At 35.1% G+C, this 23,624-nt stretch overlaps 1 protein-coding gene across 2 annotated transcripts in view; it reads right to left on the bottom strand.

Annotated features, from left to right (window-relative positions):
• Positions 1–10,281: 10,281 nt before the first annotated feature.
• Positions 10,282–23,624, bottom strand: part of SEMA3C (semaphorin 3C) — a 184,911-nt gene continuing 171,568 nt past the window's right edge. For both annotated transcript variants that reach the window (XM_081244798.1, XM_081244799.1), the window contains 3 exons: positions 18,856–18,923; positions 16,601–16,731; positions 10,282–13,087 (listed from right to left, as the gene is read on the bottom strand). In XM_081244798.1, coding sequence (XP_081100924.1) covers positions 12,674–13,087; positions 16,601–16,731; positions 18,856–18,923 — 613 coding nt within the window. In that variant the 3' untranslated portion in view covers positions 10,282–12,673. The remainder of the gene's footprint in view (positions 13,088–16,600; positions 16,732–18,855; positions 18,924–23,624) is intronic.

The following is a 23,624-nucleotide window of genomic DNA, read 5'->3' as shown; positions in this document are numbered from 1 at the left end:
ATTGTATATTTTCAAGTGTGTGTCAGCTGTCCCAAGGAAGATTGTTTCTAATTGTTTGCAGAGAAATGAAACAATTGTTGCACTGTGAAGGATGGGAGAAAAGGAGAAAGAAATTGTCTTTTCTCTTCCTCCAAAATCTACCTTCATCCTCTCAACCATCAATTACAAAAGTAGACATAGAACCTTACCACTCATAGTGTGATCTGCAGACCAGCAGCATGGACACCTCTTAGAAGCTTATTAGAAATGCAGACCCTCCAGAGCAATCTTATTGAATGAAAAATCTACGTCTTGGGCTTCCTTCGTGGCGCGGTGGTTGAGAGTCCGCCTGCCGATGCAGGGGACACGGGTTTGTGCCCTGGTCCGGGAAGATCCCACATGCCGCGGAGCGGCTGGGCCCGTGAGCCATGGCTGCTGAGCATGCGCATCTGGAGCCTGTGCTCCGCCAACGGGAGAGGCCGCAACAGTGAGAGGCCCACGTACCAAAAAAAAAAAAAAAAAAAAAAAAAATCTAAGTCTTAACAAGGTACAGGTAATTCATACACATATTAATGCTTGAGAAGCATTGGAATCGAAGAGACAGGAGCATGGGAGAGGTAAGGAAAGGAAGGGGCTTGGATGGAGGGTAAGGGGATGCGGGGTTAGGCCAGAGGCACATCCATTCGGTTGTCAGGCCATAGTACGCTGGATTCCCTACAAAGTCAGGCGCAACAGAGGACAAACGGGCAGTTTTAACGACATGTTTTTCAGATGACTTTTCTATCCCCTACACCTGTGGTTGCTTGTCCCCCTCCCAGCACCTGTTAAAAAAGACAGTGATGCTGACAAGATAATTCTCAACTGCTGCTGAGAAAATTGGAGAAAGTTGTTGTTGTGACCCTGAGGGCGAAGCTCTTCAATTTTTCACCAGGCAGAAAATGTGGATTAAGGAAAAGCATATTCTTTCACTTTGGCCCTGTTTTATACAGAGGCCATGTGTAGCTGAGCAAAGCCAAATAAGACTGACCCAAAAAATCTGGTCTAGTAAGACAGCACAACTGGACAGCATCCAGGCAATAATATGGAATCCCAGAAACTCAAGCTTTTACTTATTTGATGCTGACAGCCAAAAAGAATCATGTTTTTGTTCTGGTGTGCACTTTTCTGCACTATATAGCCATATCTCTAGGTCACTTATATATGTGGAAAAAGCACTACATTGAGAAATAAATGTAGTTCTTAGTGACAAAATATGTGACCTCTTTATGGCTCTCAGTTTCATCATCTGTAAAATGGTTGTGTGTGACAGCTCTTAGGACCACCCTTGTCTTCCCACCTGCTTTATACTGTTCACCCCAGAGTATTCTCATCTGGAAGAGCCATTTACTAAGAACATTTGTCCTCTGGCTCTAGCTGTTTCAGTGTGTCCTGACAGCATGTTCCCCTTGCCTTAGATTTTTTGGATTCTTGAGCCTTACATTTGTTAAATTTGTCAGAAAGATTTTCTCAACTAAATTGTGCACAAGTATTGCGTATAATTCTACATATGGGTGTTATTTTAACCTAATCTTAATCATTTATTTTTCTTGTGATAAAGTGGTGTCCTGAGACACTACAATTGTTGTTGGTACAATTGGTAGTTACTAGAAATTCTGATAGGCTGAGACCATATTATCTTCAGAGACAAATATCTATAAATAGGAAGACAAAGTTGGAAGTCCTCATTTATAGATACTACTCTAATATTTCCTACCAAAATTTATCACCAACGTTACGGATCACTTGAGTCTCACAGAGCACCTATGAATGACTCATTATAATGTAACAGGGCATCAGAGATTAGAATATTCTACTTACTAACTCTCTTATTAATGTTAAATTTGTTAATATTTGTGTGCCTTCATTTCATCATCGGTAAGAACGTAAATAATAGTAGTGTATATTTCCTGGGTTTGCAGATGAGAATTAAACAAGATAATGCATATAAGCAACACTACCTGGCAATTAGTAAGCATCCCATTGATGTTAGTTATATTGTCATTTTAAGTAGTAGTAGTAGTAGTAGTAGTAGTATTTCTCTTATATAAAAACATAAATAAAGCACAAGGTGGGTAATATTCTAATCCATTCAACAATTATTCAATATTTAACCCACATCTACATATCAAGGGCCGCCTTAGTTTTGACACATACATGCAATACAGAGCTAGCCTCAGTGTGCCCACTGAGCTGAGAAACGATAAGCGTTCATTACTCTTCTACCACGTTAACCTTATTGACCCCTAATAGTATCTTCTTACTTCAGATGCCTTTGAGAAGCAGCCAGGGCACCCATCAATCAATTAAAGTAAATGTTTGCCCCTCATTTCTCCCTTCTTAAATATATCCTCAAAAGCAAAGAGCAGGGCTTCCCTGGTGGCGCAGTGGTTGAGAGTCCGCCTGCCGATGCAAGGGACACGGGTTCGTGCCCCGGTCCGGGAAGATCCCACATGCTGCGGAGCGGCTGGGCCTGTGAGCCATGGCCGCTGAGCCTGCGAATCCAGAGCCTGTGCTCCGCAGCGGGAGAGGCCACAACAGTGAGAGGCCCGCGTACTGAAAAAAAAAAAAAAAAGAGCAAAGCACGTTTATTTCATTACTTACTCCAGTCACTTGCACTCACATCGAACTTTAACTTTGCTCTGCCATAACTTCAACTCTCAAAATCAATCAGCGGACTCCTTTTTGCATAGCCATTACGTTTCCCACCTCTGAAGCTCCAGAAATGTCCTTCTTCCACCACATTAACCTATGTGAATTCTATTCTCCACAGTCCATTTCAAGATCTTTCTGCAGCAAGGAACCTTCCCCGATTACTATAGTAAAGTCTCCGTTCTCTCAACTCTTACTCCTTGGGTGGTATGGGCCGAAAAGTAAACGTGGTTTTCAGTCCCAGTCCAGTAATGTGCTAGCCGTGGTGGGAACGTCTGGGCTTGTTTTTCCATCTGTAAAATTCATATAACAATGCCTACCAAATCATTGCTGCTGTGGGAATTAGATGAACTACTGAATACATCGGACTTACAGCTAATAGAACACTCATAGAATGAAGTAGATATTTTAATCATGTTCTCTTGTTACCCTTGTAACATAAAGTGTTTGATTGTTGTTTATCATCTTTTACTAACAGATATTTTAAATTTGTCTTAGCTTTCTCTTGTACAATTGAGTTGGGGTTATTCATTTCTCACATGGAGGTAGATGGTATATTAATATTTTAAATTGTTGGTTGATGATAAGTTTGAGTGTTCTAGTTACCATAATGGATTTTCAAACCAATAACTGTTCACGTTCTGAAATCTGTATTACAGTATACAGTATCAATTCCCTATTCATTAGATATTAGAGTTTAAAAGGATTTACTATATACTATCTAAAAGGGAAGATGTTGTGTGTTTATTAAGCACCTACTATATAGTCAGCAATGTCCTAGATACTAAGAATAAAAAATGATTAAAATGAAAAACACACTGTAGCTGGCAAGAGACAAAAATAAGAGATTAAAGGTTAATAAGCAGGGCTAATGCTATGACACATGTGGAACAGCAAGGAGGGATAAACCAACCTGGGAAAGTGGAAGAAAGCCTCACAGAGCTGCAATTTTTTTCCTGAAAAAAAGTGTTGCAAGGAAGTCTGCAAAAAGGTTTTTATGATTTCTCTTGATAAATTTTTTTAAAAAGGAAAAAAAATTCTGGTAATCTCAGAAAATGTTAAGCACTTCCCCTGCTGTTCTCTGGCTGTAAATATTTTTTTCTTGACCCAGCTAATGGTTTTGGTGGTGGTAGTGGTAGGGATGGTACAGGCTAATGCTCTTTATTCAGAAATGAATCGGTCTCTTATTCCTGCTTTCCCTTCCTCAAATTCATCTTCCATAGATATTTTTATCCACAAATGTCCATAATTACCCTGTTCCTGAGAAGACACTTGGATTTCCCTACGTTTTCAAAGCCTCAACTACAGCTTCTGATGAAGCCGTCTCAAGGGAGTCAGTCCAGAAACAATCTTTCCTAGCAACACTTAGTTTCCCTTTTTAACATGGCAGAGGAAACAGTCATCTGGGGTGGAGAAGGGTCCATTATGAAGAGTTATAAGAGCTCCAGAATCACTGCTTCAAGGCTGACCCCAGTGCCTTAATTAAAGATTTGAATTCCTATATAACATGCATTGTAATTTCACCCTTCTGAAAAAGGATATTTTACCACACACTAAATTTTCTAAGTAGTTCTCACTCACTTGACGGTTTGTTTCTAAATGCAGGATGAAACTGCATCACTTGCCCAGTAAATAAAATCAGGATTAATTAACTGGATTATTAAGGCAGCTGGTCTTTACAAATTGTTGGTCTCTTAATCATGTCGCACTATATATTCAGTAAGGTTATTTATTGTGGACTCTCAACCATAAAGGCTGTTTGCATCCTCAGTTATTTACAGCCCCTGGCCATGTGACCCCAGCCTGTCTTAAAAGCATTCACACAACACTGTCATTAATGGCTCTTGGATTTTTATCCATGACTGATTTAGTTCTCAGTATTGAAACCTAAGCCACTTCCTCCTCAGGCTATTACTGCATAATAAATCCCTCTTTCTGACAGTTTCTGCATATTCTAGCTCCAGGACCACCCCTAGGGCTCTCTACAAGCCACCTTTGACCTCTTTTGGTGTCCCTTTTTCCCCTCTGGGGCAGGCCACTCCAACAATTCTTCCCCAACCTCAGGGGATGAATACTCTCTCATATCACCCCTGACTTTTATTTCAAAAGTACACTCCAGGAGGAAATATTACCAGTTGTTTATACCTCTTTGTGAGTGAAAGTCAATACTTAAATCTACCAGTTACGTGCTCTTTTAAAAATATGTCTTTGGCCTCCTAGTTGGTCTCTCTGTTTTGTTTGCATTCCTTGCTCTCAAAGTCCTCTGAAATACAGCCAGAGATATTTTGTATGGAATGTAAATCACTAATGTGATGTCATTGCCTCCATGACTTTTGTATTCCTTAGAATCAAATCTAAACTTCTCCCCGTGGTCATCAGGATCCACGTGACTTTGTTCCTCTGCCTTTGGGATACAGTCTCATCCTTGTCTTCTCTTCTTTCACTGAGATCAAGCCATTCAGGTTTTCTTTTCTTTGCCTCAAATCTGCCAGAATTACTTTTGCCCCAGAGCATTTACTAGCTTGTCACTCTGCCTGAAATGCTCTTTCCCCCTGATCTTTGCAAGATTTTTTCACCTGTCTTTAATTTCCTTCATAGAACTTATCTCAGCCTATTTTTTTTTTTCTTTTATCGGGGTATAGTTGCTTTACAATGTTGTGTTAGTTTCTGTCATTAGTTACAACGAAGCGAATCAGCTATATGTATACCTATATCCCCTCCCTCTTGGACCTCCCCCCTCCCACCCCCACTTCCCACCCATCTAGGTCACCACAGAGCACGGAGCTGAGCTCCCTGCGCTATACAGCAGGTACCCACTAGCTATCTGTTTTACACATAGTAGTGTATATAAGCCAATCCCAATCTCCCAGTTCATCCCACCCCCGCTTCCCCACTCCCTGTGTCCACATGTCCATTCTCTATGTCTGCATCTCTATTCTTGCCCTGCAAATAGGTTCATCTGTACCATTCTTCTAGATTCCACATATATGCATTAATATACGATATTTGTTTTTCTCTTTCTGACTTACTTCACTCTGTATGACAGACTCTAGATCCATCCACGCCTGTACAAATGACCCAATTTCGTTGCTTTTTATGGCTAATATTTCATTGTATATATGTACCACATCTTCTTTATCCATTCATCTATCATTGGACATTTAGGTTGCATCCATGTCCTGGCTATTGAAAATAGTGCTGCAGTGAACATTGGGGTGCATGTGTCTTTTTGAATTATGGTTTTCTCAGGGTATGTGTCCCGTAGTGGGATTGCTGGGTCATATGGTAGTCCTATTTTTAGTTTTTTAAGGAATCTGCATACTGTTCTCCATAGTGGCTGTATCAGTTTACATTCCCACCAACTGCACAAGAGGGTTCCCTTTTCTCCACCATCAGCCTGACTTTTACATAGCTATTTGTGTGTTTGTTTTACCTTTTCCATCCAGGAAGTAAATTTCACAACAGCAAGGATGTTGCTTTGTTCCCTGCTATACTCTTAATGCCTAAACTACTGCCAGGTACATAGTTAAGTGCTCAATAAATATTTAGTGAAAGAATTAATAAATGGTATTTCCAGTAGCAAAGACATAGTGATAAAATAGTTAATACTACCTGATATTCATTTTACATCAGGTAAGTTTTGAGCACTTTACATAAATTATCATGATCTTCACTTTCTCATGAGATTGATATTATCATAATGATGTCAGACCTGTAAAGTTAGGTAGTAGTAACCTAGAAAATTGAGTCTAGGCATTCTAACTCCATGGCCAGGACTAGATGTTACCCAGAGTCCTATAAATTATATTATGAAGGCTGCTGTGTATGAATGTTTTTGTAGTGAAAAGCCTTCTTGGTGAGACTCTTAAGTAATGAAATATAGAAGATACTTAAAGTTTGGAGCTAGACTCTTTGTATTTCACACTTTGGGGCCTTTAGAAAGTTATTTAACTCAAGGCAAGTATCTATATGCACTAGACTCTCAGTTTTGCCATTTACAAAACAGACTAATACCTTCAGAAGATCCTATGAAGAAAGCAGATAACTATGTATAGTGTGTACCTTTACATAGGAATGTTCACAGAAAATGCTCAGTAAATGGTTATTTTTAAGAGGGTGATAATTGTGGTAGTTTTCTGGTGCTATAGCTGTTGACTGTTATGAGTTGCCTAGCACATAGTTTACGTTCTTTACCAATATGAATTCAGCCATGATTTACCATGCCTGGAGGGTTGCCAGGAGAGATCTGATGGGAGGCTATAGAATGGAAATACCGAGGACGATTATGTTAAAGGACAAGTTTGTAACAATGTAGATGACAGCTAACATCCAGGGTGAGTAAATCTAAGCTCCAGGAGAGCCAGCTTCTCCCAGCAACTCAAAGTTACAAGGTGAATGGAGAAGAAATTCAACTTGAGAAAAGAATGAGTCAAGGCCCTACTCTTGAATTTGGAAAATAAAAGTTCAGGGTTAAAAATGAAGACCTACAGGTGCATAACATGATGATGATCATCAGAATGTCTCCTGGCCAGTGGCAGGGGGCTAAGAAAATAGGAGCAACAATAAAGATAACAAATCCTCACTGGAGCTTCTGAATGAAGTGGAGGGGTCTTATAACAGCACATAAGAGCATTAATTCAACTAATAATAATATATAATCATGTGGCAGGAATGTTATGAACACTTTATGTATAAATATGATTCTAACCTTCACAACAGCCCTGTGAGTTGCTATCATTATTATCCTCATTTTTCAGATGAGGCACCCAAGGTACAAAGAGGTTAAGTAACTTTCCCAAGGCCACACAGTAAGCAACTGGCTGCTGGGAGTCTGCATTACAGATGATTACCCTGGAAAATCCATGGGTATGGGTCCACTGAGCCACACAACCCATCAAGGCATGATTGGAACTATAGGTACAAGTACTGAGAAGAAGGATGGTTTCCAAACATTTTAAAAAATAAAATTGCAAGAGAACCTAATGAAATTGTCAGTTTTTAATTAAAATAAACTTTAATAATAATTATGTGACATATTCTTCAAAAGATACTTAAATATTTGAATAGCAGCACTATAATGAAACTTCTTCCATCTCCAATTATGTAAGTACATTTCCTCACACTTTCATATCTAAAAACAAAAATTAGAAATAGCATTTTGGTTCAGTGTTGGTTCATCCAAGGTAATTTAATTAATGAAAGAAAAACATGCTACATCCATCTCATATACATCTTCATTTAAGATTTTTCTTGTTTAGTGATTTTTACGTTTTTGAGCTTTTACTATGCGTCAGGTACTATAAGAATTCCACATGTATAAACTCATTTAATTCTCACAACTACTACATGTGAAAGATATTATTATAATTCCAATTTTAGAGAAAGCAACATCTCATCAAGAGGGACATAACATTCCCAGGCTGTATCATTTTTAAGTGGAGAAGTTGGAATGGGAACTTGAAGCAAAAACTGAGACTCATTTTGAATTAATAAAAAAAATTGAATATAGCTGGCTTGTGGATCTCGATGTGCATGATCTGTGGATATAACGCACATACATCTGCATCCATTAAAATATCACTGGGAATCCAGTGAATGTCCCAGGCAGATGTGGCTTGGGTAGTACCTCCTCAGTTTTTTTTGTTTCCCATGTTTGCTTTTCCTATTCACAGCTTACAACTGTGAGTTCTCATCAACTCAAAAGATACTTTGAAGGTCCAAGTTCTCTGTTTGATGAGCCATGATGCAGCAGAGAAGGGAAGTTGATTATTAACCATACCCTCTCCACCCTAACCCACACAAATCAGTGAAAGGGAAAAAATTCAACAAGATATTGAAAAATATCCAGAGAAACAACAGGAATGGCTTTGATTTTTATAATGATTCCATCATATATACATTTGGCCATGCAGAAATCATTATGTTTTTGATCTCATAAAATGTTTGGATGGCATGTTTATAATTCAGAGGAAATAACACTTAAGGAATATAATTCACCCCACTTTTGTACTTGGGGGTTGAGAGATAACCTTACATAAGATAAATAGTTTTAATGTGTTTGTTATAATGTCATTCTTTAATAGCACTTTATGTAAGTAACACTCAAGCATGGCAACATAATAGCCCTGAGAAATATACAGTTCAACCTGTGTGGAAAGTATTATTTTATGAGGTACATAAACAAATACATTAGTCACTAAAGTGAAGATGGCATTTTCTTACCTTGGAGGTAGTTCTTCCAATGCTCAATACCTGTGCACTATGAAAGTAAAGTTGTTATGAAATCATAAAAATTGAAATATATACCAGAGGCCCCTTAGGAAAAACAATTCATTGACAGTGAAGTTCACTGAATGGCACATACACAGAATTTGTTTCAATTGGTTTTGATTTTGCATGGGGGCTTGTATTTTTGTGTAAAAGGTGATTGGATAAAATGATGGTTGGATAACTCTTATAAAAAAAATATTTTTCACAATAGTCTTCCACAACTTTGTCACCATGCATAAAATTCAAAGAAATTCTCAATGCCACTGCTTAAGTAACCATTTTACTTAGCCTGTTTATTTCCTTGTCTAGACTGAAGTTTTCAATGGACTTGACTGTGCTGCAAAACAAAGCTGTGGTGTTTCTCTTGACTTCAGCCAGAGAGCAAATATAGGAAACTGTGATGCTTTCCTTAAAAATTTTTTCACTTAGGTAGGAGGCACAAAGCATCAGAAATGCATTAAAATGATAAGAAGTGCATTTAAAAAATTTTAAACTAAGGTTAAGTTCAAATAGAAGCAAGGGAGATACTGAGAAATGAAACAATTAGGGAGTAGTGCAGAATCATCAGGTTGGAAGATTTGTTGAGATTACTTTTATTTTTTGTTGTTTCTTTTCCTGTGGCTTCCTTTCCCTCACTTTTATAAAGGCTCATTTATCTTGGTAAGGTGTTATCTGATCCACTGACCGCAGGCTCCCCAGCCTAGACCATTGGCATTTAACTTGTCAAAGGACACAACTTAAATATTCCTTCCTGTTCTAGCAACATGTCACTTTCTAAATAAACAAATATTAAGACATTTATTAAATACTTATTATATAATATGTTCTACACTAACACTTTACTGGAATGAATTTGGGCAGAGAGCTGAGGCAGAGAGAGATTCGATAACTTTCCCACGATAAGACAGTAGGTTTGGATTCAAATCCTAGCAGTCTGGCTCCAAAGCCCAAGCATTTATAAACTACACTTTTTTTTTTCCCACTGTGGACACAAGTCTGAATAACTGTCCACAGACGTGAATGGATGTACCATTCCTCTTAAAGAGAAAACAAACATGAATTTGCTTGCTGTTTATAAAATATCATAGAAATACACACAGAAACTGAGAACATTGGATGCTTCTGGGGTAGGACTTGCATAAAGGAGAGATAGTAGTGCAAGGAGAGATTTCCAAGTATATCTTTCTGGAAGTTTTGAATTTTGAAATCCAGATGCATTACTTTCACACAAAAAAAGGATAAATAAATAAAACGGTAAGAAGAACTATTACAAGAGTCAGTAGATTCTACCATGCCAACAAGAAATTGTAAACCGAACATTAAAAAGGAAAATTAAAGACATCCTTGGGGAATTCAACATGTTTTATTTTGCCAGGCACATGATTTCTTCAATATCCAATTAAATAATACTGTGCTAACTACATTTTCTAACACAGAGTGAACATTCACTGTAATGACAGTTTCATCATGCTAAAATCTATTCACAAACTTATACTGTGAAAAAAAGTGCGTTTCTAGGAAATTTTATGTACAAATGGAAAACATATCAAGTGATCGAACTGTCAAACTACACAAAATAAAACCAACCAATCAACCACCAACATTCAGTATATGTTAACAATATTTTAAGAAAGAAAATTTTCTTTACATTTGGCAGTTTTGTTCAAGAGGGGCTCTATAATTTTAAAAGTAAAGTAATAAAAGTATATACAATTTAATAATGTTCAAAATAGAAGATATTAAATAGCACAAATAATGTTACAACACTAAACACCCTATTGTCTATCAGTTTGGGTTTACAAGAAGCAAGGGGACCTGTATAGTTTACCCTATCCTCTGAGTCTAAAACAATTTTACTTTCAACTCTGTATATAGAATAGATTGGCCATAAATACAAAAGATGGTTTTGGCTTTATGCACATTTCTATTTGTGTATGTAGAGTAGAAATAATGACCTACTTGCAAAACAAACTGCTTTAGAGACTACTTTAGAATCATATACATTTGGAACAATAGCTTTTATTTAATAGCTTTTTTTTAATAAACATTATTTATGTTGTGTTTGTTAACTGCTATTTTTGCCCCATTGAGGCTTCCTCTTATAATATCATAATTTACCACCATTTAAATAATAAATCTTATTCCTAGATTTTGATCAGTGCTTACATTCATTCTGACAATGATTTTAGTTCTTGATGCTTTATGTTGTAGTGCTTAGGAAGGTAATATATCTACCTTGATTACCTTCTTCATGGCTTGTTAACTACAAATAAAACTTGCATATTAGATTTTGATTAGGTATACGATATAAGTTCTGTTTGCACCTAGAAACATGAAAATGTCTTAAAAGTAAGTAAAATGAAAGAGCAAAAGTTGTGTTTTTAAAAGAAATATGAGGATATGAAGAAAATTTTCATACTTCTCCCATCTATTTGTTATTTGGAGTAAAAAAAAATCACTATTAAATTATTCTAATAAAAGGATCCAAACATACAATTAGAAGATAGTTATTTTATTCATCACAAACTTACCACATTTGTATTTATGTACCAGTGAACATAATGTACCAACATTCTTTGTTCAAATTAGAATTTTTCTCACTTCTCCACAAAATGAACATCTCTCCAGCATACATGAAAGAGTATTAAAAAAAAAAAAGAATCGGTGACTTAAAAATCAGTATGATATCTGAGGTTGGTAAACAAAAAAAGTGAGTTAATCATTGAAATTAATTATTGAAGTTAAAAATTAGTAACATTTTTAATAAACTTCTGTCAATAAAATTGCATTTTCTACCTTGTTTTTTTCTTTTTCTTTTTTTCATTTTGATGGTTTCGGCCCTCATATACAAGTTTGATATTTCAAAAGAAATTTCTTCTTATATTTTTTAAAATGCCATACAAACTAGAAGATTAGAATAAACACATTTATCAATTAAACTGTGTAAGATTATATTCTCTGAGTCAAGAATAACTTAAATAACTTCCAAAAAAGAAAGTGCTTTTGTTTGGAAGATGATTACCTAACAATATAAACTTAAATGCTTCACTGACTTAATTCCAATTAAAGATATTAATGGTTGGTGTCCTTTTATCTTGCTGAAACAAGGGAACAGAGATCAATGACAGATATCAAAAACTGATAAGTTTTGCAATCTTAAAAGTAACCAATACTATATTTCACTGGAAGCACATAAACTCCATGTTATCTTTTTATGAAAATCGTTCATGTTTTATACAACTTTTAGATTCCCTCTTCCTTGTCTTTTTTCTCTTCTACATTTCTTTTGACAACTACTCTGTCACATGGATTTATATAACTTTTACTATGTAAAAATTGTGAACTTGGCATTTGGTTTTGTATACAAATGATTGACAGAACTCTAAACCCTTAAAGCAAGGATGGAAGATCACAGGTTAAGGCCCTAGTTCAATTAAGGGATGTAAGAATTCTAGTTTTATAGTCGCCATATTGGTTTTGAAGAAAAGGTAAATAAAGATATAAATAAAATCTAGGTTAAGTTAAATATTTCTATGCACCATGAGGACCATGACATGTCTAGTGCTAGTCAATATCATACAAGAAAATGCATACTCATTTCAGTTCATGTAACGTTCACCTTTAGGAGTGAGTACCCACCTTTCTCAGGAATTTCCCATGGGTAAAGCCCAAGATTCTTTGCTCACTGAACACAGATCATTTACTGAGGGAAGCATAAGCCCCATTTAAGAAAACATTATGACTCTGGCAGCTGATTCCTCCTATTTCTACTTTTCCGGCTATTGATGAGAGCCTTTAACTTGCCATAGTCCCCTCTCATCTTCTTGGATTCTTCTCCGTGTTGATGTTGCTGCCGAGTATCTTTGCAGTACTGATTAATCATCTGCATTTCTGAGTGGCTGAACGCCCCCATGATGTCCTTCGGGTGGAAGGGTAAAGCCCTCACAGAGCTGGCCCAGGTCCACGGAGACCATTTGTCTGTAACAACAGCCACCATTTCGGAATCTAAAACTTTAAAGTTGATCTTGGCTAAGGTCTGCTTGAAGCTGTTTTCTGTTGCGATGCAGTGATACAGTCCTTGGTCGGAATCCTGAACAGAGCGGATCAGGAGTCCTTGTGAAGTGGCTATGATTCGCTCATTCAGCTTGACCTAAAAGAGAGATATCAAAGTTCTGAATACCCAACTCTATATATCTTCTAAAAAGATATGACCAACAATACAGAGTGTTAACTTCCTTCTTAGTGGACACAGATTTTTGGTAAGTTCCATTGCCTTTTTTTTTTTTTTTTTTTTTTTTTTGCTCAGGAAATCTAGTCTCAGCAGTACTGAATCTATTAAAGAGAGGGTGAAGTTATCACTCATATTGCCCAAAATAGCTTAAAGTGCATTCCCTTTGGATAGAAGTAGTTTCTCCACATATAAGCCAGAGTTTTGGATGTTTCTGGAATGTAAATCACAGTCAACATATATAAATGAAATTCACAGATAGTTTTAAATGTCTATTTTATCCTGTAGTTCTTGCCTTTTATTGTATCAAAAATACTCACTTATTGAGTAAAAACATGAAGCCACAATTAAAGGGTTGAATTTTACCTTTTTTTCAATGAATGAATGAATATTCCCTTAACTAAAATTTTTATAAGCAGAGGCAGCATTTTGAACATTATCAAGGGCTTTTTCCTATTATCTAACACAAAGAATAACTAAAAATAAGCTGGAACTCATTATCTTGTAAGTACTCCAAGTGGTTTTACTTTCCAAGGAAAAGTAATAAGAAGCTATGAGGTGAATATTTAATTACTTTACAGGCTTATACTGGAAAAAATATCATTTTCTAGATATAAACTAAATGCTGAAATCCATTTCCTTACAGTTCCTGCTATAGTATTGTCAATGAATACATAAAAACCTAAGTGGTAAGTAGTTCCTTTATATGTATACTCAGGAATGCTATTTCATTGAGGGAAGAAAGAAATTTGACCCAAAGAAAAATAAGGGAAGGCAAAATATAGTATTGAAATACAAAAAATAGAACAGAACTAGAAAAGAGAGATTAGGAAAAAGTAAGGACAGAAATATATAAAGCAAATTTTTTTATGTTCATTTAATTTTTAAAGTTTAAATGTGCCTTGAAAATAGTTTTAAGTAATGTAGAAATGCATTCAGAAATAAAAGAAAAGAAAGCATTTTCCATTTGTGTGAAATTGGGAAAAATTTTGGAGGCCAATTTGATAGTATCTATTAGCATGTATATAATATTCAGTGCAGACATTTTATTTCTAGGAATTTATATAGAAGATATACTCTTACAAGTATGCAGATATTCATTTACATGATGTTTTTGATAAGAGGAAAAACAAGAAATAATGTAGCCAGTAGATAGCTTTAGAAAACTTAAGGTATGTTCATACAGTGGAATACTATGCAGCCAAGAAAATAAGGTAGCTCCACATGTACTGATATGAAGTATGTGTATGTGTCTGTGTGTGTGTGTGTGTCTGTGTGTATGTATCAGAGAGACAGAGACAGAGAAAGAGAGAGAGGAAAATAGGAAGATTATGGAGACTATTTGGAGGAATATATAATTCTTAGCAGCCTTATACTCTGAGAAGTGGGAATAAGTATTGAAGTGGAGAAGAGGAGGGCTTTTAGTTTTCACTTATGCTATTCAATATGAACTATTTGCATTTTTCTCTGCAAGTTTTTTGTTACCATTTGTCTTACTTTTCAAAATAAAAGTTCAATATTTACACACCATTAATATGAGAAATATGTGTATGTTTGCCTAAAATACTAAGGAAGAATTAAGATAAATTTAATTAAATCTTAATAGTTTATTCAACTAAGGTGAGACTGAGTGGAATTGTGATCTGTTTGAATTCTGGACAGAACAGATTTTCGTAATTACATTAGAGTTAATTTTTTCATAGTCTTAAATTATGGCATTCTTCTGTTTTTTGAGATTGGAAGAAAAATCAAGATAGTCATATTTGAGTCTCCACATTCTTGAACCTTCTGAAATAGAACATTAGAAATATCATAAAAGTGATAAAATTTATGATCCATTCCCTTTTAAATTTCATTTGATAATTCCTGTGACATGTATTCAAGACTGTATATATTCACTTATTTCAATTTTACGTAACAGAAATTACATTCACTCATTATATATTATTCCACTGAACTTTCTACTGAATAAAAGAAAAGCATTTTATCTATGCTAGGTAAGCTCCCGTTTGAGTTTTGGATTTCCAATTCATATACACACATACAGACTTTCTCTGGAAGGATGGTTCATGTCCACATGTCATGTTCTAGCCTAAGAATTCCATTTCTGTATGATAATCATCATAGTACATTATGAATTTTACCCCAGATTACTTTGCAAGGCAATTATTCTTATGCTCCATATCCATTCAAAATAATTTAAGCTTAATTAGACTACAGACAATTCAAGACTAATTTGATGATAGATTTGATAGCAAAGAAAATAGGTCTCAAACAATAATTTTTTATTAATGAAAAAACTAAAAATATAAAATTTAATATCATGGAAATCTGGGGCAAGAAGGGGCCCTGAAGTGCATGGAGCTCATCTTTGATAGTTATGTCTCATCTTATGCAAGTGGTCATCAGCCTATGGTTTAATATTCCAGTGACAAGGGACACCAAATTTCCTAAACATCTCATAACATCTTTGGATAGGCAGGTCTGAGAATTGGGAAGTATTTTCTCATAAAGAGCCAACAACTGCTTCAGTAATTTTGATGCAATGCCTGTGTTCTACAGCTTGGGATTGTACCCATTCTACATAGCCCTCATTAATCTAATATGTAGTATGGAAAATGCCTACAATAGAACACACACAAATGCAGAAGGCTCTATTTTCTCTTTGCTGCATCAGACTTTATGATGTACTGTTAGTACCATTGCAGTCTAGGCTACTTTAACGGTTTATATATACATATATATTTTTCTTCTTATCCTCTCATTTGTCAGGACAATGTGACATCAATATTATGGAATTCAGTATTTATAACATTTCACTCTATGCTGCTTTACAATGTTTTCCTTTTAAAGCAGCTCTTTACGATCAGTGAAAGGTTAATATAAGTGTCCTTTTATTTGAAAATCGAGGGTTTTTTTTTACATATCAGTAAATAAAGGCAATATACACAATGATTCCACATATTACCTAACAAAACCCCAGGAGTTATGAATAATAAAGCAATGGAAACAGATTACCACACAGCAGAAAAATGCTCTTTACCATTTCTTGCTGAGGAAAATCGAACTTTTTTAAAAGCCCCTTTTATCTTGTGAATCACACAAAGGTGCTGTTGTATGAGAACTTAGCTTCTGGATTTGCACACATCTTGTTCCTTTTACAAATGCTTCCTCACATCAATACCCCCACCTGAGTGCGCAAGCTCTTGTTTTAATCACTGTGTTATCGAGGTGAGCAGGAAGAAAGGATTTCTAATTAATCCGTCAACTCTATGGACAAAGGATTTTAAAGAAGGTGGCACTTGTCATCCCAGAGACATTAAAGGATGTTCATATGTCTTTCTTTTTTTCATTTGATCTGAACCTCACTGAGGCATGGTGATTTAATGCTCTTTCCAAAGCCCTGACTGATTGCTGCTCTGCTGAGTTACTCACCTCTTTCCTCCTGTCCTCGTCTTTCTGTAACAACCACTTGATAGATGCCTGTGGAGACTTGGGGGCACACTCAAGGAAAGTGGTGTTATTTTTTACTCCATACTGAACAATTTCAGCTGCATTTCTATATGCTGAAGAGCAAAAATAAAAGGAGAGAGGATGACAATGGAATCTGGAACATATTCTATTATATGAATGTTTGTTTCTCTATAAAATTGTGAGCAACTATGGCAAACCCCAAAGGCAGTCTTAATCATTTAACAAGCAGACTATTATACATTGTTTGCCTGGTTTGTTTAACCTAAAGGGAAGGAGAGAAAGATATAAGGGAATCAATGTTTATTCAAGAATTACTTTACACGATGGTATGCACTTAATATCATCTTGAACATTTAATTATTATAACATCTTTGTGAATTAAATTTTCTCAGCTTTTCATAGCTGAACAAATTGAGGCTGTGAGTTATGAGGAAACATATCCTAGTTAAAGAATTAGTAAGTGTCAGGCAATACTGAAGCCAAGTTCATCCCACCCCTAAACTCCATACTCAGTGTGGTATAGATTAAATTCGGAAACATTGGGAAAAGGCAGAAAGCAAGGTGTGGCCACAGTGGGATGTAATGGTTGAGAAAACAATCTTTGAAATCAGATTTTACCCGAGGTAAAATCTTGACTTCATCACTACTGGCTGTGTAACCTTAGAGAAGTTATTTAATATCTCTGTGCTTCAGTTTTACTTGGTTCTAAAACAGACATTTTCAGACATTCTTTACTGAAATTCTTAAATTAGGAAGAGTATTTAGTATAATCATGTGGTAGCTTAGACATGGGCAGAATCCTCATTCATAAAGTGGGAATAGGAATAGACCTTATTTAAGAATAATTTCTTGAGCACTGAAATAATCCATAAAAAAACACTTAGCTCAGGTTTTGACACAAAATCTACATCGGTGTTTGTTCATCATTACCTCCGCTGCAAATACTCTTACCACTATGACTGACACTCAGGTTTATAAAATACTCAGCAAACAGAGAAATAGTAACCTGGCTTTATTCCCTCAATTAGATGTATGGAACAATTAAGCAAAATGTGTCTCAATTTTCTTCTTGTAGTTAGTGTAATTAGTGACAAGAATTTCATTCTTTAAATAAAACAAAAATGCCCAGACTCAAAAAGATTAGCAACAGGAACTCAGTGTTAACAGTTAGCAACAGTACCTCTGTAGCACCTTGGTGAGCCTGGAGGAAGGTCCCTCTGTTGGTGGGGTACAGGGGGAGGGAGGGGGTCAGTGGGAAAAATATAATAACATAATATCTCCATGTCAGGATGGGAAGAAAGGAATTAGATTAATTGTAAGATACAAGGCAGGACTGCCAGAAGTAAATGGAATGGTTGTAAACTGTAAAACCAAGGCACTAAAGTACACCCATGTTCAGAGCAGGATAATTCATAATAGCCAACATTTGGAACCAGTGCAAGTGTTCACTGATGGATGAGTGGGTAAACGAAATGCGATATATATTATACATACAACGGATTATGTTTTCACCTTAAACAGGAAGAAAAATATTCTGACACATGTTACAACATGAATGAAACCTGAAGAAGACATTAGGCTAAGTGAAATAAGCCATTTACAAAAGGACAAATATTGTATGATTCCACTTATATGAGATATCTAGAGTATTCAGATTCATAGAGACAGAAATTAGAACAGTGGTTACCAGAAGCTGGGGAACGGGGAATAGGGAGTTAGTGTTTAATGGGTATGGGGTTTAACTTCAGGATGATGAAAAAGTTGTGGTGCTGGTGGCACAACATTGTGAATGTACTTAATGCCACAGAACTGTACACTGTAAAATGGTTAAAATAGTAAATTTTGTTATGTAATTTAACACAGTAAAAAACAAACAAACAAGATGTTATTTTTTCTTCAGTGGTAAACAAAAAAATAAGTAAATTTTTTTCGTCAGAAAGAAAATAATGTCTAGGAAAATCTATAATTACTATCTTTGTGAAAGACTTACCCACTAACATACCCAAGGTATCTGTGTTCCTGGACTTTTGTTTTACAAAATTCTTAGTATACATACAAATAACATTTAATTTTTAATTATCATATATGAATACCACTAATTTTTATAGTGAACCTTTCTTTAAAATGACATACTTTAATCTGTTACGAGGTTTCCCTTACTGAAATATGATATTGAGCACTGCTAGTCTTTACCAAGTTTGACCACTTTTAATTACCTTTTAGATTAAATCCTCTGCATTGAGTCAATGGATTTCCATGTCTCACATCTTGTCTTCGGCTCCTCCTATAAAGCACAGAAGTATATACAAGTGACTTAGAATTAACATTGTCAATTATACCACATTTAAAAGACTTCAGTTTAAATTTTGCAATCTTCTGATTGCCTAAGCTTTCAAAAAGAAAAGTGGTCTGATTATCTGCATTTTTTTGTTCAATGCTTCAAATATAGTGTGGGTACTTAACCTTGTTTTCAATCTGAATTAATTCAGACTCTCCCCATCTACCACTTGTGATAGATGAACCTCCTACTATGTGTACGTCCTGGGCAAATGCTAGATTCCAAGTTAATAGTGTAAATTTTTATTTTAGAGACATTCATAGAAAATTTTCTAAGATGATAACTCCAAAGTATAAACTCACTAGCATCTTCCTCCTTATAATTTTTTCTTAAATAAGTATAATTCTCTTACAAAAGTCAATGCTTTCAAACCATTTCCAGATATACTAAAAAAGTTTCCAGAACAAGAGATACAGAGAACATGGATTTTTAGTATAAAGTTAAGCAAAATATTTCATTTACTAGAATAAGAATTTTCCTTCACGTTTTTATTTTGAAAAATTTCAAGACTACAGAAAAGTGGATATATGAATACAATGAATGATGTTATACCTAGACTCATAAATCGTGTTTTGCCATATTTATTTTTTCTCTCATATGCAAGAACATGTCATGTATATACTGTGTATGCACATATATGAAAATCTTTAGAAAATAAGTTGCAGACATGATAATTTTACACCCTTAAATGTATGTGTCTTCTAAGAATAAGTAATTTCCCTACATAAGAACAATATCATTATTATACTAAAGATATCAATATTTATTTAATAATACCATATAATACACATTTTATATTAAAATTTCACTACTTGTCCCCAAAATATCCCTTATGAATTTTTAAAAGTTTATTCAGGATCCAATCAAGGTTCACTCAGGGAATTTACTTGTTACATATCACCAACCAAGCATTTCAGAAATTTAGTTATATCCTTTGTAAGTTGGTCATTATTTAAATAAAAGTTTAAAGTTACTTGCAAACTATTTAATTTCTTGTCTTAGATTCACTTACATATTAGCTTCAATTGTGTTACATAGTACAACAAATCAAAATAGATAGAGCAACTGAAATTCTCTTAGCAATGAATCGTGTACATGAACATTGTTATAAGAGAGAAGAAAGGGAACGCTCTTCAAATATTGGGAGTTCAGGGGTAGATCAGTTGTTTATTATCAATGCTGAAAAGTATATATGGATAAGCATATCACTTAATTGGGTTAGTTAAGTCTCTCTTAATTTTTTTTTTTTTTTTGCGTTACACGGGCCTCTCACTGTTGTGGCCTCTCCTGTTGCGGAGCACAGGCTCCGGACGCACAGGTTCAGTGGCCATGGCTCACGGGCCCAGCCACTTCGCGGCATGTGGGATCCTCCCAGACCAGGGCACGAACCCGTGTACCCTGCATCGGCAGGCAGACTCTCAACCACTGCGCCACCAGGGAAGCCCCCCTCTTAATATTTTTAACCTTAATGATAAATTAAAATATTCAGTAAGAAGAAGGGAAATATTAAAATCACACTGGGATTATAAAATTTGCAAAGCAAAACGAACCTCAAAGTCAATGATAATGAAAAAAGTTATTTTAAGGTTACAGCAAATAGTTAATAGTTTAAATAATCAAGGGATTATATACATCTATTTATGAAAATATGAGTACAATTTTTGTGTCATTTAAGTATTGTTTCTCCCAAAAAGCCACATGATGCTTATTCAATTGTATATTTCTTTACAATCACACACACACAAACTAGTGGAAGTCACTCTTGTCTCAGAAATTACGATTAATACTGTACTTTAGAATAGATTCTATGTCAGGTTTTTACTGCACTGTACTTGCTATATTTTGAAGTCACAGCATTATTTTCTACCAGCTAACTTGTGAGTGTATATTATATGAGAACCATATGACAGTTCTTATGGCTGAACTGGTCATTTTCAGCCATCTAGACAAGCAATATTACTCACATTGGTTAAATTTATTGTCCTGTGATCAGCACTATGTTACGCTTTACTCAAGTACATGAACCTCCAAGCTGGGCGATCTGAATTTGCAGTATCACATAGCTTCCAGACATTCAAACACCATTGTTATGGCTTGGCTTAAATGATGAAAACAACAAGGCAGCCATCTGAGCTTTCTATATGTGTAGATTCCCTTTCAGGCATTTTTTATAACATTGTGAAAGCATAAGGGTAGACAGTCGTATTACATTGCATGTAGGATTGGGGATTTGGCTCAAGTTGCCAATGTTTCCGCCATTATAGTCTATTCTTTTGGGTAAACAATGAAATCATCTACTTCTTGTGTAAAAAGCAGATATTTACTTTAAGGGTGAACTGATTATCTTGTCTTAAAGTTTCCAACTCCATGTCTGAATCCAGAATAAATAACATTTGAGATTAAATTCTAATATTTGATACAGATGCACAAATAAAGGTAGTTGAGGGTGAAGAGGAAAAATGCTTATGTTGTTTACTATGAAAAAACTTTTTTTAAAAAAGAGAAACTACCGAGCCAATGATACTTAACAACTCTATTATGTCAAAATATAACCTCCATTCATTTCCAAGTGTAACTGTACTTCTTCGTTTCCATACAAAGGACATGTTTTTGTTTTTCATTCCTATGAATTCCTCTACATGATCCTTGTGTTCCAGTTAGTGCAATCGAAATAAAACCAGGTAACTTAACACTATTAAAGAATTTTGTATCCTGTTACTTTAGCAAATTCATTGATTAGTTCTAGTAGTTTTCTAGTGGCATCTTTAGGATTTTCTATGTATAGTATCATGTCATCAGCAAAGAGTGACAGTTTTACTTCTTTTCCAATTTGTATTCCTTTTATTTCTTTTTCTTCTCTGATTGCTGTGGCTGGGACTTCCAAAACTATGTTGAATAAGAGTGGTGAGAGTGGACATCCTCGTCTTGTTCCTGATCTTAGTGGAAATGCTTTCAGTTTTTCACCATTGAGTATGATGCTTGCTGTGGGTTTGTCATATATGGCTTTTATTATGTTGAGGTAGGTTCCCTCTATGCCCATTTTCTGGAAAGCTTTTGTCATAAATGACGTTGAATTTTTTCAAAAGCTTTTTCTGCATCTATTGAGATGATCATATGGTTTTTATTCCTTAATTTGTTAATGTGGTATATCACATTGATTGATTTGTGTATATTGAAGAGCCCTTGCATCCTCGGGATAAATCCCACTTGATCATGGTGTATGATCCATTTAATGTGCTGTTGGATTCTGTTTGCTAGTATTTTGTCCAGGATTTTTGCATCTATGTTCATCAGTGATATTGGTCTATAATTTTCTTTTTTTGTGATATCTTTTTCTGGTTGTGTATCAGGGTGATGGTGGCTTCGTAGAATGAATTTGGGAGTGTTTCTCCCTCTTCAAGTTTTTGGAAGAATTTGAGAAGGATAGGTGTTAGCTCTTCTCTAAATGTTTGATAGAATTCTCCTGTGAAGCCATCTGGTCCTGGACTTTGTTTGTTGGAAGATTTTTAATTATGGTTTCAATTTCATTACTTGTGATAGTTCTGTTTATATTTTCTTATTCTTCCTGGTTCAGTCTTGGAAAATTCTACCTTTCCAAGAATTTGTCCATTTCTTTGTGGTTGTCCATTTTATTGGCATATAGTTGTTTGTAGTAGTCTCTATAATCCTTTGTATTTCTGCAGTGTCAGTTGTGATTTCTCCTTTTTCACTTCTATTTTTATTGATTTACGTCCTCTCCATTTTTTTCTTGATGAGTCTGGCTAAGTGTTTATCAATTTTGTTTATCTTCTCAAAGAACCAGCTTTTAGTTTTATTGATCTTTGCTATTGTTTTCTTAATTTCTATTTCATTTATTTCTGATCTGATTTTATGATTTCTTTCCTTCTACTGACTTTAGGTTTTCTTTGTTCTTCTTTCTCTAGTTGTTTTAAGTGTAAGGTTAGATTGTTTATTTGAGATTTTTCTTGTTTCTTGAGGTGAGATTGTATTGCTATAACCTTCCCTCTTAGAACTGCTTCTGCTGTGGCCCATAGGTTTTGGGTTGTCGTGTTTTCATTATCATTTGTTTCTCTGTATTTTTTTATTTCTTCTTTGATTTCTTCAGTGATCTCTTGGTTATTTAGTAGCGCACTGTTTAGCCTCCATGTATTTGCGTTCTTTACATTTTTTTCCCTATAATTGATTTCCAATCTCATAGCGTTCTGGGCAGAAAAGATGCTTGATATGATTTCAATTTTCTTAAATTTTCTGAGTCTTGATTTGAGACCCAAGGTGTGATCTATCCTGGACAATGTTCTATGTGCACTTGAGAAGAAAGTGTATTCTGCCACTTTTGGGTGGAATGTTCTATAAATATCAGTTAGATCTATCTGGTCTATTGTGTCATTTAAAGCTTGTATTTCCTTATTTATTTTCTGTTTGGATGATCTGTCCATTGGTGTAAGTGGGGTGTTAAAGTCCCTTACTATTATTGTGTTACTGTTGATTTCTCCTTTCATGGTTGTTAAGCATTTGCCTTAAGTATTGAGGTGTTCCTATGTTGGGTGCATAAACATTTATAATTGTTATATCTTCTTCTTGGATTGATCCTTTGATCATTATGTAGTGTCCCTCCTTATTTCTTGTAACAGTCTTTATTTTAAAGTC

This window comes from Mesoplodon bidens, assembly GCF_964165515.1.
Source record: "Mesoplodon bidens genome assembly, chromosome: 9".
NCBI lineage: Eukaryota > Metazoa > Chordata > Mammalia > Artiodactyla > Ziphiidae > Mesoplodon > Mesoplodon bidens.
The sequence above is the reverse complement of the archived record's forward strand: the minus strand, read 5'-3'. Positions and strand labels throughout refer to the sequence as shown.